Source organism: Podarcis liolepis (genome assembly GCF_965112155.1).
Source record: "Podarcis liolepis genome assembly, chromosome: 7".
In the NCBI taxonomy this organism is placed as follows: Eukaryota; Metazoa; Chordata; class Lepidosauria; order Squamata; family Lacertidae; genus Podarcis; species Podarcis liolepis.
The window spans coordinates 60,315,204-60,331,936 of record NC_139561.1 but is presented as its reverse complement, the minus strand read 5'-3'; the positions used below and the strand labels follow the sequence as shown (position 1 = coordinate 60,331,936).

The window sequence follows — 16,733 nt, the reverse complement described above, 5'->3', positions numbered from 1 at the left end:
TAAAATGCTGAAGAATTTCCATGAGGATTTGAAAAAAGAAGAAATTTCAGAAATTGCTGCATAAACCAGGAGAAGTGCATGTAAGATTGAAAAATGAGAAACAGAGAAAAAGGAAACTGACAGATCCTTCCATCCTTACTTACAACACCTCTGCAAGGCAGATCCGTGTTGTTCTACTGTTGCAGATGGGGCAGAATGGTTTCTCTAAGCCAGCCTCCCCTAAGCTGATGCACCATAGATGTTTGGCTGGGGCTGATGAGAAATGTAGCCAAAACAGCTGGAGGACGCCAGGTTGGGGATGGCCACATTCAGCCGTGTCTCTCCTCTGATCTGATGCAAACTCTCCAACTCCCCCCTTGTCATTGAGGGTTGTCACTCTTGGTTGTTACCTCTGCATCTGACGTAGCAACTCTGGTACATGTAAGGAATTCATAGTCAACCTAGAATTTAAAATGCAACATTAAAAACAGAAATAGAGTGGGTCCCAAAAATGTAGATTTCAGGTGTCAAAGGCCAGGGTGAAGACAGATACACTCCTGTGAGGAGGGCATTCCACAAATTAGGGGCTGCCACAGAGAAGGCCCTATTCCAAGCCGCCGCCACTCCTGAACTTCTGAGGGCAGCAGAACTGCCAGCTTTGCTGATCTTAACACCCAAGGGGGTCTGTAGGGAAGGAGACAATCTTTCAGATATTTGGAGGGCTTTAATACAAACACTTTGAATTGGGCCTGGAATTGAATTGCAATCGATGCAGCTGTATTAAAACAAGGGTTATCTGAGATCTAAATAGAGCACCACCCACTAACCTGGTCGCTGCACTTTGGACCAGTTGAAGTTTCTGAGTCCTATTCAAGGGCAGCCCCACATCAGGGGTGCCCTGAGCAAGGACAGAAATTGGCACCCCCTAACTTAGAGTAGGTACCCATATAAATATAGGTTTGATAATAATAATGATCATTTTGCACCCCCTCGTCTTGGTGCCCTGTAGGGGGAAACTCTAGCACTTCCCTAAATCCAGCGCTGCCCACACAGATTGCAGAAGTAAGGGTTATGGTCACTTTTCCCGGGATCTGGAGCAAGACTATTTTCTGCTACTCCAGACGGTAGGACTCAAACCAATGGATTCAAATGGCAAGAAATTAGATTCTGACTAAACATTAGGAAGGACTTTCTGACAGTAAGAGCTATTCGACAGTGGAATGGACACCCACGGAAGGTGGTGGACCATCCTTCATTAGAGGGTTTTTAAACAGAGGTTCAATGACCATCTGTCAGGGATTATTTAGCTGTGGTTTCTGCAACACAGGGGGCCCCCTTCCAGCTGTGCAATTCTGTTATTCTGGTTGTTTGTTTCTTTGCTTTTAAGTTTCTGCCCCTCATGACTGCAGAGAAAACATCTAACAGGTTAAGGCTTAGGATTCAGAGGAGAGCTCAGATAGGATGTACAGTGCTTAGGTGTAAAATCTCCGGACCTCGCAGAGCTTTCTGCCCTGCCGTAATGTGTGCGTGTGCTAGCTCTGTGCCTCTTGCCCCATCCCACTCTCCAGCATCCCATATCTTTCATCCTCGCCTAACCTACACATTAGAACTGGGACAAATAATCCCTTTTTGAACAGAAGTAGATTTTCTTCAAAATGGTGCCTCACTTCTCCCGCTCCTAAAACAGCAGTAGGATATTGACTTCCAGTTGATTAGGCTCATGAGGCTGTCCCCCACCCCCAATCACAGCCACCTGCCCAATAACTGGCATCAAGTGTGACATCAGGTGATGGGGCAGGTAAAGACATGGTGGGAATTCCACATCAGGATTCCCTAGTGCAGCTAAAGGGACCAATGTCAACGCTGATCAGCTTTTGACGGCGTGATCAGCTTGTGAGCATTAAGAGGAGCACCTTTGAAATCCACTGGTGCCATTTCACCCTCTCCTGGGGTGGAGAACATCTGTGGCCCTCCAGATGTTGCATGACTACAACTCCCATAATCCCTGGCTGAGGCTGATGTGCGCTGGAGGGTCAGTGGGGGGGCACAGGTTCCCCACCCCTGCTCTATTTTCAAGGTAACTCAAAAAGCCACCTTTCCCAGGCTAAGTTCTGCATCTGAGAGGGTCATGCAAATGGTGCCTCCTTTACAACAGGTTTCCTGTTCTCTTATGCAAATAATTTCCCCCTGTCCCAGCCAGCATAGAAGGGCTGTGTGTCGACCAGAAAGGGAGGCAAATTTCTGCAGCTCACACACTAGACAGAGATTCCTTGAGTCCAGCCGCAAATCTGCATTCACACCCCAGCTGTTGGTTCTGCCTTCGCTTCACAGTAGAGGCTTTGGTGCATTGCGAGAAAGAAATAGACAGAGGCACGTGTGGCAATAAGCAAGGTAAGAGCATGGAAAAAATACAACCATTGTGTATAGTGGCCTTTGTGTGCTGCAGGACCAGAGGACTTTTTTCCTTCTCAAACTGGGTGCATCCAGGTGGTGCTAATTTGGGGGAGTGAGAGGATTTCCCTGTCTGCAGTCCAGAAATGTGGGCACTACATTCTCTGGGTCAGACCTATCATGCAACAAGGTGAAGTTGTCTGCTTTGGGTGCTACCATGGCTGGGTGTTGACGAAGGTAGGAATTGGTGTCTGACCCTGGGAAGAAGTGTGTTGTGTGAGATGAGAGCGAGAGAGGGAGAGAGAGAGATTTGAGCATCATCACAGGGAATGAAATGTCTTCGGCTGTGGTGTCTGTAGTGTCGTTGCTGCATATGGCTGAGAGACTCTCTCTGGAGGGCCATCATGATTGGCTTCAGCTTGGACTACAGCCCCCATCAGCCCCAGACAGCACAGTTGAATGATGCTGGGGCTGATGGTAGTTGAAGTCCATAAACATCTGGAGAGTGCCAGGTTGGAGAAGGCTGGCTTAAAGAAGTCACCCTCCTTTCCATTTCCAGCAGACGGCAAAATGCTCAGTTTGATGCCTCCTGTTCTGAAATATGCTCCCCCAAACCTATATTTTCTTTTGGCCAGTTTCACCTTCATTTTGGCTCCCAAAAATATTGGCAACATTTATATCAGCCTTTCCCCAAGCTGATGCCCTCCAGATGTTATGGAGGACAATTCTCATCAGCCCCAGCCAGCACAGCTGTTATTGCCAAGGGGTTCTTGCCATGGAAGCACAACTTAGCTTATTTGTCAACAAAGCAGAAGAATTTAGAGAAACAGAGTAGAATCATGAGTTCAAGGGAAATGTCTTATCCTCGACCACATTTAGAAATAGAGTGAAAAATGCAGCATTTACCTCCCAAGTTTTACTGGGTTCGTTTTAATCTTGTCTGATTAATAGCAGAGAGAAGCAAAAGGGGAGAAGGAAGATAAAAATTCCCTCTTCTGAATGTTCCCATGCAGACAAGCCCAGTGACATGACCTTGAAGCAACACCAGCTATTGCAGCCTTCTGGCATGTTCTGGGTGTTTTGGACTGCAACTCTTGTCTACCTGGGGTCGCTAGGAGTGGCTGTCTTAAACATCTGGAGGGCACCAGGTTGGGGAAGGCTGCCCTGTTGAAAAGGAAACAGGTGCTCCCTTCCATGTATTTCTTGTTTGCACTCCAATACAAAACCCTTACAGCTCACCAGTAATATCTGGCGCAAAATAGCCGGTGGGTTTGATTTTCCTCTTCGTCTCTTGAACTTGCTGCCTGAACAGGTTTTTGCTTTTGTTTTAAAGAACAAGAGTAGAGAACCTTTGGCCCTCCATTGGAAAATGATTCCTAGCTTCCCTGACCCTTGGTCATGCTGGCTGGGGCTGGCTGGAGGGCTGCAGGTTCCCCATCCCTGTTTGAAAGAGGGAGAATGAGAATATACTGTATGCAGCTGTTGGGCAGCCCTTTCGTGTGACACGAGCACCAAAATACATATCAGCTGGATGCAGCTTGGTTTTAGAATGTGGGGAGACAAGCCGTGCTTGAGGGTCATAGAGAAGGCGTAACATAATAACTGCTTGCAGGGTGGGATCAGAATGCTTTTGCTCGCTTCTATTTCTGTTCTTCCTTCAAAAGAAAATGAAAAAAATGGCTTAATTGTGCGGAGGGCAGGGGGCCTTTTTTGGCTGAATCAAATAAGGTCTGTGGAAGGAAGATGGGGGAAACAAATGGGGAGACATGCAAGGATGAAAGAGTTGGCTGGTAGCTTCAGGGATGTGCTCTACTGCTGCTGCTGCTGCTGCTAGGAACAATTTCACTACAGTGCAGCTGTTGCCATGGCAGCCTCAGCACCCGTTGCTATGTGTAGCAAGGATGGGTATTGAAATGCTTGTCCCTTCTCTTCTCTGCCCCAAATCTCCTCCTGAACATAACACCCCAGTGAAGGAGCCGGGGGGGGGGGGTTCAGAAAAGCCTGAAAGGGAAGCTGTTATTCATAATCTCTTTATTGTTAATCAAAAGAGGTAGCTATTTTGGTCTGTTAGAGCAAAATCTACAGAGATGGTGGAACAGAGCCGTTATTTGGGCTGGCAAAGGTTCGCAATGTAGCTGCAAGCTTTTCAGTTACACAGAGCTCTTCCTCAGTCTGGAAGTAAGGAGACCCTCTTCTCGAAATATCTGTTTATTCACACAAGTGTGTGCCTGTGTGTATTATACAGATATGTAACATTTTGCCTAAGGTGGAATACAGCGCAACACATTATGTCACCTATAGAGCTTTTCAGAGCCCTTTAAAATGCATGTCCCATTTTGTTGTGGCAAAACAGATGTGAGCTTTCAGGCTTCCTGATCTGGAAATTAAACCGTGCGTGCCCACCTCCAAACCCAGCAGTCTTTCAGCTGCACCATAAGCAAAACCTACAACATTTGGAGCATTTTTGTTTAGAAAGCAGTTGTGGGGGGGGGGGGGGAGGAATGGGACATGGCAGAGGCTCACAACTTCATAGAGGTTAAGACTATCAGTGGCTGCTAGTTGTGATAACTCTACAGAATGGTGTTATGGTTCAGTGGTTAGAGCATATACATTGCATGCAGACGTTCCCAGGTTTCATGCCCCAGGGCATCTACAGGCAGAGCTGCAAAGCCTCCCTTTCATGATCAGAGACTGAAATGCAGGGTGGGTGGGTGGGTGGGTTTGATGTGTGCTGTGACATTTCGCTAGGTGCCTAATACCATTTTGTTTCCATCAGCCCAAAGGAAAGGATGCTGCATGCATGACAATTTTCTTTTATTTCTGTATTATAAAAATGTATTTCTGTATTATAAAAAAAGCTCTTTCTTGCAAAACTGCTCTAGCACAAAACAGCTGTTTGTTTATTTTTTTTACAAAAAACCCAAACCATAAGATTTGCTTCATGTGTGCAAACAAGCGAGAGCAGCACAGACTTAGAGTGCGGAGGTGGGGGAGGTGAGCCATCTTTCTGGCGATAAGTATATAGAGATGTGACCAATTTTCAATTACTCAATCTGCAAAGGGGCTGGAACTCAGGGGGGGGGGTGGACAACAGCACACAGCCCCAATACACCCCAGGATGGACCGGCCACTCCTGTGCTAATTAGGGTCCTTCAGAAGGAATAAATACAAAAAATGCAATGTGAACTGGAAACATCAAGATTGAAAGCACTCATGGGTGCATGATGGCACACAAATGCGCACATGGGAAAATTGGCCCGTGCATGCATTAAAGCCCTAGTGTGGACACAGCCTCAGGACGAGGCAGCTGGTATGTTCAGAAGGAACCTACCTCTGAATGGTAAGGCAAGGGCTGCCTCTGGCCTTCCTGGGGGGTTCTGACTGGCCACTGTCGGAAGCAGGATGCAGAACCAGGCCTTTGATCTGCTCCAGCTGGGCTCTTATGTGAACCTTTCTCTGCAGAAAATATCCCCCACTTCTCCTCCTCTTGTGCGTATGGAAGGCTGCATGGATACATGGATTTGTGTGGATGTAATAGCTGGGCAGTGACAAAGAAAGAATTGGGCTTCCTGCTAGGGTCTCCGGCCATATCACCCCACTCTTCTCTGCTGGCTGGCACACCTTTTTCACCACACAACAGTTTATTGTGTGCTTAGTGCTGCTCCTGCATGCAAGCTTTGCTGTGTCCATATCACATTTTTCTCAGCAAAATGTATGTTATTTCCCCATTTGATCTGGATCTACCATTTTCATGGAAGATTTGATAAGTAAAAAAAACGACAATAACAAAAGCAAACCAGTGACAACCTAGATTTGGATTAAATGGGGGCGGGGGGGTATGGGATGGCAATTTTATGAGGACAAGGTTGTGTGAGTGCAGCAAACAACCACAACCCTGTATGCCTCTAAACTGCTGCACGGAAGCACTTCTGATCCCAGCTGCCTTCAAGAGCAAAAACTGAACCGGAGGATGGAATCTCTCCTCCCAGCCTTTGATTTCCCTGAAGGTCAACAAAATAGCTATCTCTTGAAATGCAAGAGGGGAGGGCAAACATGTGAAGTGTGCCCTCGTCAGTTGCTTGGCACCAAGAGAGAAGTGACAGAGGGGAATTTAACTGGCAAGGGAAGGGAAGGCTTTTGCATCTCCTTTGCTTGAGCAGGTGGGGAAGGGGGATGTGAGCAAGGGGGTCACCTGCCTCCACCTTTTCATAGAATCATAGAGTTGGAAGAGACCACAAGGGCCATCGAGTCCAACCCCCTGCCAAGCAGGAAACACCATCAGAGCACTCCTGACATATGGTTGTCAAGCCTCTGCTTAAAGACCTCCAAAGAAGGAGACTCCACCACACTCCTTGGCAGCAAATTCCACTGTCGAAAAGCTCTTACTGTCAGGAAGTTCTTCCTAATGTTTAGGTGGAATCTTCTTTCTTGTAGTTTGGATCCATTGCTCCGTGTCCGCTTCTCTGGAGCAGCAGAAAACAACCTTTCTCCCTCCTCTATATGACATCCTTTTATATATTTGAACATGGCTATCATATCACCCCTTAACCTCCTCTTCTCCAGGCTAAACATGCCCAGCTCCCTTAGCCGTTCCTCATAAGGCATCGTTTCCAGGCTTTTGACACCTTCTTCAAAACACAAACTCCAATTACGAAGTCAGGCTATTGGTTCGTGTCTATCTTTGTACTGCAGCCTTGTCCAACCTGTTGCCTGCCAAGGCTGCTGGGGGGCGGGATGAGGGCAGCAGAGGAGGGAGACAGGTTGGAAGAAAGCTGCAATGGGAGGCGCTGGTTCAGGGCAGAACTGCATTACTGCACATGTGAACGCTAAGGGCACCATCAGGGCTGCAGTCTGATGCTTGCTTACATAAGAATCAGCCACACGAAACAGACATTCATCTAAAGAACTACCATTCCACAGCCATAGCTTCCCCCAAAGAACCCTATGCCCCTCACAGAGCTACAATTTCCAGTGTGACTTGTATCCCTCTTTCACAGGGAACTCTGGGAATCGTAGCTCTGTGAGGGGAATAGGGGTCTCCTAAAAACTCCCAGCACCTGTAACAAGTTACAGTTCCCAGGATTCTTCGGAGGATGCCGTGACGCTTGAAAGCGGCATAATAGTGCTTTCCGTGTATGGTACATTGGATGGCGCGTGTGTGTCGTGCTGTAACAGTGCACAAAAGGCCGCCTTTGTCACGAGTGAGAGAGAGACTCATCCAAGCAGGGGCTTTTTTTTCTGAGCTAACTTCCAAGGGAAGAAATGGAGAGAGAGCCCCATGCAAGGATGGCAGAAGCGAGCGCCTTCCCGTCAGCCATCTGTTGTTCAGAGTGAACTAGCGAAGAAGTGCCAAGGCTGCGTGGGAGCCCTCGCTGGCGATGGAGGATTCGTCATCTCTGCCAAAATAGGCCGCCTGTTAAACTGTACAGGAAGTCATGGAGGGGGGGAATAGCACCCTCTTTTGAGCTGGTGGCTTTCCTTGTGGTCTGGGCCAGTCCTGCCATTAGGCAAATGGAGGAAACCACCTCAGGTGTCAGTCCCTGGAAGGGCAGCAATGGCAGACCCCCAACTTTTCCCCTGAGGCTGTCTCTAGCTATTCCTCTTTGTTGGCGGGCAGTGCTGTATACATCACGTGTCCTGCACCCCCCGCCCCTCCCAAAAACTAGCCTGCTTGCTGCAGGTGCAGTTGAGGATGCTTGTACTGAGGAATGAATCAGTCATTCTCCGTATACAGGAAAGATGTTTGATGCCATCTTGTCCTTTGCCTCAGGCAGGAAAATGTCTTAATCTGGCCCTGCCTGCAATATGTAGGTTGATAGGTCAAGGGGGAGAGAAATGGAGGGGAGAGCTGTGTGACAATGTATGTTTTTCTCCAGTGGATGCTGTGAGTCCCCTGATGAAGGGAAGTGGTGGCAGAGGGCCAAACAAGGGAATAACATGCCGTTGTTGTTGTTGTTGTTGTTGTTGTTGTTGTTGCACATAGGCAAGGGGTTTACTGTCGCTGATGACATGTCGCTCTTTCTCCAGAACCAGCAATGGGCAAACACAACAGCAAACTGGCTCCAGAGATGCTGGACGACCTGGTGAGGAGCACTGAGTTCAATGAGCAAGAGCTGAAGCAGTGGTACAAGGGCTTCCTGAAGGACTGCCCCACGGGCATCCTCAATTTGGAGGAATTCCAGCAACTCTACATCAAGGTATGGTGGCGGTGGCATGGAGTCCGTGGTTTGTACAAGGATGCAGAGGCTGCCTTGGTGGGCCTTGTTGAGCTCCTGCTGTCTGAGCCTGGCACAGCAGCAAAGCTTGTTCCCACAAGACAGGGACCCTCAGGCCCTCCCAGCGACTGAATGTGGCCTTCCTCCACACACTCATTGTTTTTGCCAGGCTGGAATGTGTCTCTGAGCTGCAATAATGTCATGAAACCTCAGACTTTTCCAATGGTGGGCTCTCCTTCATTGGAGGTTTTTAACCAGAGTTTGGATGTCTGTCTGTCAAGGATTCTTAAGCTGTGATTCCTGCATTACAGGGTGTTGCACATGATGACCCTTGGGGTTCTTTCCAGCCCTACAATTCTATGATTCTGTGATCTCCACGTTGGGAAATTGCACCATGAATACAATAGGGGAAAGAGCAGAGCACGAATTCTGCAACCTGCTTGTGATATTTTCTGCAATGTTGCCTTGCCATTGTCAGCTGATGCTGGTGCAGCTTGTAAGCAGAGCTTTCCCATCTAGGCTTTAAATTGGAAAAGGCTTGAATCCAATATAGGTGGCCTATGCCAAGTCTTTGCCCGGCTGTTGCCCACTGGCCTCCCAGATTGCTGCTAGCTGCTTTCGCTCTCATGGCTGCTCTTATCCCATCTTATCTCCTTGTAGTTTTTCCCCTACGGCGATGCCTCCAAGTTTGCCCAGCATGCATTTCGCACGTTTGACAAGAACGGGGATGGGACCATCGACTTCCGGGAGTTCATTTGCGCTCTCTCAGTCACCTCCAGGGGAAGCTTTGAGCAAAAGCTGAACTGGGCCTTTGAGATGTACGACTTGGATGGAGACGGCAAGATAACACGCTTGGAGATGCTGGAGATTATTGAGGTATGGGAGAATGCTAGCAATCTCTGTGGATGTGTTTCTTCCACAGTCTTGGTGGATTAGATTAATATAGTGCAGGCTTTGGTAACCCAACGCTCTCCAGATGTTAGGGCTGGCTGGGGCTGATGAGAGTTGTAGTCCAAAACCTCTGGAGGGCCCTAAGTTGACAAAAACACGTTTGGGGCATGAGCACTACATAGGAAGCCTCCTGTAGACAGCCAGGTAAGCTCTTTTCCTGGGATGGCAAGACACTGATAACAGCAATTACCTCCACCTGCCCTCTGAGACTAGTCCCTAGCAGATATCTCCTGGCTACAGAGACCTCAGAGAGTCTCTGAGCCACAGAGCCATGTCCTCAGTCCTTTCTCCTTTGCCTTCCAGGCCATCTACAAGATGGTGGGCACTGTCATCATGATGAGGATGAACCAAGATGGGTTGACGCCGCAGCAGCGTGTCGACAAGATCTTCACAAAGATGGACAAAGACAAAGATGACCAGATCACTCTGGAAGAATTCAAAGAAGCCGCCAAGAGTGACCCTTCCATTGTCCTCCTGCTGCAGTGTGACATGCAGAAGTAGAGGGAGGGTCCCAATGCACAACTCGCCCCCCGCCCTCCCCTGGCCTGGCCTACCCATCCTTGCATCTTTCCCCCCTTCTCCTGGGGAGCTGCAGACTCCACTCCCTGGGACAGGAGGCACTGCGTTTTGCACAGCCTCCTGGGCCCCAAACAAGGCCCCGCCATGCAATCCTCTGGGGCCTGCAGCTCATAATTTGCACAGTTCCTCTGGCCATTGCTCTTGTGACCTCACCAAGGTCCTATTAGAATGAATTTCTTCCGTCTCAACCCTCTGGTCCCACCATCTCTGGGGCTCGTCATCCCTCTTGCCTCCCCCTTTGCACCCGGACATTCCCAAGAACATACAGGCCAACTTACCTTTCGATGGCTTGCCTATATATCCATGATCCTTGACAACTGCAAGGTCTTGTAATCCTCAGAAGTCTGTTATCCTTCACTTCAGTTGTAGCTCTTAGGATTAGGGCAGATCTCTTCCCTCCGGTGACCCTCTAACGTAATCTTCAGGTGTGCCCCTTGAACAGCAGCTCTGGGGCAGCCATTTCCCTCCCCTGCCCTGTAACCCCCCCTGCCCAACACACACAGCTTGAAGCCCCAAATGGGGAACAGGTAATTTCTCCCCTCAACACCTTTCCTACCCCTTTCTTCACAGCTATGAATAATCAATGGCAGCAGCAAAACGTCCTAGCAATGGGTCAAAGGTATTCTTTCCCCCTCTAGACTCTCCTCCTCCTCCTCCTCCCTTCCTTGAAAATAGAGTGGCACCTCTTGCCATTGAAGGGGATGCCATTGCCAGAGGTAAGAAGTGTTTCTGGGTAATCATAGGACAGCATTCTCCAATCTGGTGCTGGCTAGTGCTGATGGTTGTCGTCCAAAACATCTAGAGGGCACCGTGTTGGGTAGCACTGTCCTAAGATCGCCATGCTGAAAATGCAGGGTGTTCTGTGTTTGCTCTTCCTGAATCCTTTGCTCTTGCCATCCCATCTACTAATGCACAGGGGGAAAGAAACACCTGCATTTCAAAAGGGCTGAAAAATCAATGATAGGTGGGGGAAATGCTGTAGGATTCTGGGATTCTGGCATTCCATGTTTGAACCATCTCTCCTTCTTCCACCCAACATGAGACAACAGTCAGGTTTTTTGGGGGGTAGGGGATGCTTGACTGCATTTCAAATATAGTTATTGTACATTTTATATTTGGCTGCAAAGGGAGCCCCTTTGAAACGCAGAACCTGAGGCTTGCATTTTTAGGGTGCAGCTTTGAATGCTGGCAGAAACCTAATGCAGAAGATCTGTGGTCCTGCAGGTGTTGCTGGTGGTCCCCAACTCCCATCACCTCTGACCGATGGTTTTGCTGATTGAGGCTGATAGGAGTCAGAGTCCAGCAGCATCTGCAGAGCTTCCTGTTCCCCACTCTTGACCTGATCACCCCAGTCTGGAAGAGCAGGGCCAACCCTACTAGACCTTTTTGGTGGCTGAGGCGAGACACACTGCCAACACACACACACACAAAGAGATCCAGGCCTGCTGGAAGGAGACCAGCAGTAATGTAGTCAGCACCAGGTTGGAGGAATGCTCCCTTTTCTCCAAGACTCTCCCTGGCTTTGGCTTTCAGCTGTGTCTTTGGTTTATCCAAAACTGAGATGGAAGCCGTTGCCACCAAGGCCAGAGAAGGGTGGCAGCTGGAAGAAAAATGGCAGCGGGGATCAGGATCTCCTGTCTCTTGTGGAGCATGCTGCCCATTGCTTCAGGTTGCCTCACTGGTGCACTGGCGCTGTGGAAGATAATACTGGGTTTGGTTTTGTTATTTTACTGTAGGCGAGGAATTCATTTTGCCCCCAGGTTGAGCGAAAACAGATTTGGTTTGGAGCCAAACAATCCTATGTCAGAATTGCTGGGGTGGTGGGACCTGGTCGGAGGGGTCTCTGCTTTTTGTTGGGACACTGCTGCGCTTCCCAGACAGCCCTCTCTTCTCCCCCTACCCACCCCCTCTTCTCCCACCCCTCTTCCAGATTGCATTTGGCCTGTGGCAATGTGGTTGTGTGAAGCTCTCGGCCCGGAGTGAGTGGGTGGGCTGTGTGCCCTCTTGTTCACTCCTTGAAAGTTTACAATTTTGCAAACTTGCACTGTGACGGAAGCCGCGTTAGCCCGTTTTTCCAGGCATGAAATGTGGGCGAAACTTAAAGAAAATGCCCCAATTTGAGCAAAAGTGAAGAAGGCATTGAAGAAGGCAAGACATGAAGGGTAAAATAAATATGGGGATCCTCTGTAATGCCAACTAGAGGAATCAAGTGGAAAAAAATATTACTATTGTTATTATTTTTGGGACACTCTTGGCAGGGCACCTGGTGCAGGAGAAGACCTGGGAGGTGGGAGTGGGCTGGCTATGCTGAGCTCTCCCAAAGACTCAGCTCCAAAGCAGTGAAATTGCATAGAGATGAGCCCTAAGACCAAGGTTCAGACCTAGTGCTGCGCAATAGTTTAGCCTTAGGAGGATGAGCCACAGCAAGTCTCCTTACACACTCTCTTCTCCCCCTTCCTTCACCTTCTGTAGCAATTTGCATGGAGGAGTTCAGAACCTTCCACGTCTGATTAACTGCAGATTCCTGTGCCATCTGAAACTGCCTAAATTGACTCTTAACAATACTTAGCAGAAACAAGCCGACTTCAAACCATAATTTAGGAATCTGGCTTCTTTCAATTCAAACCATAGTAAGATTAACTGCACCATAAGGTTTGGGTGGCACACTAAACTGTGGTTAAGCAAAATCTAAAATGGAAGCAGAAGGTTTGACTCACCTCTTTGCAGCTGCACCAGAGTGGAGAGTCCTTGGGCTTGAGGCTCACCTAGGCTCACTCTTGTAACACCAAGCTGTGGTTTATCTTAGCATTACACCTGAATGCAGCCACAATATGGACCCACAGCCAATCCCCAGGTCTGCTACCTCCACCCTTCATTGTCCCCATCCTGAAATGAAGATTATTCTAGAGATCTTGTCCTGTCTGTTTGTTGTGGTTTTTGAATATTGTAATAATTGTTTAGAAATTGTGATGTTGTTTATAAATATATACATACATAGTCTTTTTTTTAAAAAAAATACTTGGGGGAAATAAAATGTGTCCAACACAGTGGAAGTTTAGAACTTGGCCTCTTTTTCTTAAAAAAAGAAAGAAAAGCAATTATTTATTTGTTTTATTTATTTAACAAGTTTTATATATGATAATTTAATAATTCTCACAACTTATATAAAATGGTATTAAATATTTGTTAACATTTTCATTAACATTAGACTTTTAAAACAGTAAACATAATAAAGTTATCAAAATATAGATAAAATCAGCATATTTTAAAAAACAAATGTACATGGTAAAATTACATTGCCTTAGAAAAGATTTTAGGAGGCGTTGAACACAGTACAATGAAGGCACCTGCCTAATATCAATAGGCCGGAATTTCCAAAGAATAGGTGTTGCCACAAATAAAAAAAGTGATTTCTCATAAATATGGAATGAACACTGTGTGGCTCTCGGAGCTTTTCTTGCATGACGGGGGAAATGAAGGGGAAATTTGCAAACCTTACTTTGGACCTGGGTTATGGTTTAAACATTGATACTACATTATCGCTGTCTGAGGGGCTGTAGCACAACAAAAGCAGGACAAAAATACAAAGCAAAAAAGCCAACCCCAGAACATTTGCAGTATGAAAAGTGATACAGCTGCTGTTGGTAGGGAGGAAGGCATGGAGGCCCAACAGTAGGTGGTGCCAGAGCCACTGACAGGCAGAGCCAACTCATTCTGGCTTGGTCCCCATCTTACTCTCCACTGGGTTCCACAAAGGCAGGGGAAGCTGACAACTGGGGCCACTCACCTGGACTGGATGTCAGTAAGAAGGCAGGCAGGGGGAGGGCTGGCTGAGAGCAAGCTTAGATTGGGGGGGCATGGCCCCACTTGTTCTCAGACACCATCCTCCTGCCCTGACATGCAGGCTCCGCTGTCACTTCTGCTGGCCTCCACCCTAAAACACAACATTAATACAGTGGTACCTCAGGTTAAGTACTTAATTCGTTCCGGAGGTCCGTTCTTAACCTGAAACTGTTCTTAACCCGAGGTACCACTTTAGCTAATGGGGCCTCCTGCTGCCGCTGCTGCACAATTTCTGTTCTTAACCCGATGTACTATTTCTGGGTTAGCAGAGTCTGTAACCTGAAGCGTCTGTAACCCGAGGTACCACTGTAAAGCCACACTATCCTGTGGGCATGGCTTTGAACAGCCACTAGAGGGCACTGGAAACTACGGAAAAGGCCAACTCCCGGCCTGAGGGCAGGGAGCCAAGGAATTGCAAGCGGAGAGAAAGCTCAGGTCCTGCTTGCAGGCTTTGTACAGAGAGGCATCTGGTTGGCCACTGTGTGAGCACAGGATGCTAGACAAGATGGGCCTTTTGGCACGGCTCTTCAGATCTGATGCTGTCCCACGTGGGATCCTTTTCTGGCCCGGAGGCAGAACTGATTTTCCAACGTGCGTTTGGGCGGCTGGAACTCAAAGTGCTGTCTGCTTTGCAACCGTGTCTGTGCTGCTGCGTGCCCTGCCATTTAGCGCAGGGGTGAGCCAACCTTGAGAATCAACGTCTTTCGTCGTGCCTGCCTGCCTACCTGCTCAGGGTGACTCACCAGAAGCACAAATCACACTTTCCATCCCACGTTCTGCCTCCCCCTCCTGCGAGAACATTTGTGGCAATGCTGAAGGATTCCCAGGACTCTCTCCCACCCTGCACGCACGCACGCACACACACACACACACACACACACACACACACACACACACACACCGTGGGATCTGGATTTGAGCAACAAACCCTCCAGACAGCTGTGTCAATTGTTCTTTCGTTCAGCCAACATCCCTGCCAGCAAAGATGTGTGTGTGTATATGCGCTTAATGCGTCATGTTTGCGGACACCCCAATCTCCAAGCAGCAAGAGACTACAGGGATGCCTGCACTTACCTGGGATTTTCTATTTCCTTGGAAAGGAGGTCAATGGAGACTGTGGTGTTCTTAGGTTGTCTGGTTTTATTGACACATAAGTACAACCTGAGAATGAGATGGGTGGGCTCCCAGCATTAACACACCAACAGCTTTTATGTCCCCATTAGGGTTTCAGGGAAGGCCCTGGTCATAGTTCTGGGTCCAGCACAGAGCAAGACAGTCTAACTGTTTCCCTGTTTGACAGTGAGCTGGTGCTGTCAAAACAGTTTGTTTATAGCTCTGAATACACTACAAATTATTTGACACACCTTGTTAAACTTGAGAAACTTACTGTCTTCAAATAAAAACATCTTGAAGGTCCCAGGCCACAGAGAAGTTAGGCTGGCCTCAACTAGAGCCAGGGCTTTTTCGGCTGTGGCTCCGATCTGGTGGAACACTCTGTCACAAGAGACTAGGGCCCTGCGGGACTTGACATCTTTCCACAGGGCCTGCAAGACAGAGCTGTTCCACCAGGCCTTTGGCCAGGGCACAGCCTGACTCCCTCCTCTGCAATCTTCGCAGAGCTCTGGCCCAATGGTTGCCAGTGGCTTGATTTGAATTAATTTTATAATGAATGATTTTAGAGTGTTGTTTGTGCTGTACTTTTGTACTGTTTTATTGTTGTTAGCCGCCCTGAGCCCGGCTTCTGCTGGGGAGGGCGGGATATAAATAAAATTTATTATTATTATTTATTATTAAACACCTCTGCCCTTCTCCCTTCCGCTTCCCCTCTATTCCCCATTGCTTTGGTGGGAGAGAACAGGGGAAGGTTTGCATCAAAATGGTCCAATCATTCTGGTCAGCAGGAGATGATTTGATCTGGAATGTGAAAAAGGGTTGTAGTTTGTGGCTTATGACAGAGGATCTGGTTTGCATGCAAAAGGTCCCAGGTAGGGATGGAAGGAACCACCCATTTTGGGTCTCTCAGTTTTCCAATCCCAAATTCAGTTCTCCACATATAAGGCAGTTTTCTATGTTCCTAATGTGCAAAGGAACAGCAAACAGAAAAGGTGCAGAATACATTTGCAGCATCACTACTGAGCCCGTTGCTTCTGAGAAAAAGGTGCCATGGGTGGGGGTCAGCAAGCCTGAAGCCCTGTCACATCTTTTGAGAAGCAAGCCACAGCTGGAAGCAGACCACCTATATTTAAAGGGAGTGAAATTGAATCAGTGGGCTCAGATAGCTGGATCTGCGAGAGGGAGAGGCAACGGGAGCTTGCTCTGAGCTCCTTCCTCTCCCTGGCAAATTCTAGGCCCATCCTTCTCACCAAAGTGGTAAACTGGCCCACTTCCAAAATGGCCCACAGCAGACTGCAGGAGTAGGGAAGGTCGCTTAACAACACATTAATTAAGCTCCTCCACTAAGAAATTAAGTAAATCCCTGCAAAGAGAAAGCAAGCATGTCAAGGACAAAGGTAGCTTTCTCCCGGGCATGCTCAATTTCTATGTGTGTGTCATCTGTAGTTATTGTACAGATAAATATTCAGTTACTTGGACCCACACTTTGGCACAGCCCAAACAGAAGTTGATCAAGTAAGTCCAGAAATTCCAACTTGGGGGCAGGGAGCACAGGTTTATTTGATTTTATTTATTACATTTATATCCCACCTTTCCTCCAGAGAGCGCAAGGTGGTGCACACAGTTCTTTCCCTCCTGATTTTATCCTCACAACAACCCTGT

General features: G+C 48.0%; 1 protein-coding gene and 1 long non-coding RNA gene across 4 annotated transcripts in view; one reads left to right on the top strand and one right to left on the bottom strand.

The window, feature by feature from the left end:
- Positions 1–13,168, top strand: part of HPCAL4 (hippocalcin like 4) — a 43,379-nt gene extending 30,211 nt beyond the window's left edge. For 2 of the 3 annotated variants that reach the window (XM_083511705.1, XM_083511703.1), the window contains exons 2-4: positions 8,398–8,567; positions 9,246–9,461; positions 9,840–13,168. In XM_083511705.1, the coding sequence (XP_083367831.1) occupies positions 8,406–8,567; positions 9,246–9,461; positions 9,840–10,037 (576 nt within the window). In that variant the 5' untranslated portion in view covers positions 8,398–8,405 and the 3' untranslated portion in view covers positions 10,038–13,168. Of the gene's footprint in view, positions 1–2,223; positions 2,371–8,397; positions 8,568–9,245; positions 9,462–9,839 lie in introns of those variants that run through there. The other variant, XM_083511704.1, reaches the window with a different exon arrangement.
- On the bottom strand, positions 12,161–15,541 carry LOC310710705. The gene is made up of 2 exons (XR_014528199.1): positions 14,838–15,541; positions 12,161–14,799 (listed from the first exon to the last, which is right to left on the bottom strand). It is a non-coding gene; the product is annotated as an uncharacterized lncRNA (long non-coding RNA).
- Positions 15,542–16,733: the final 1,192 nt, after the last annotated feature.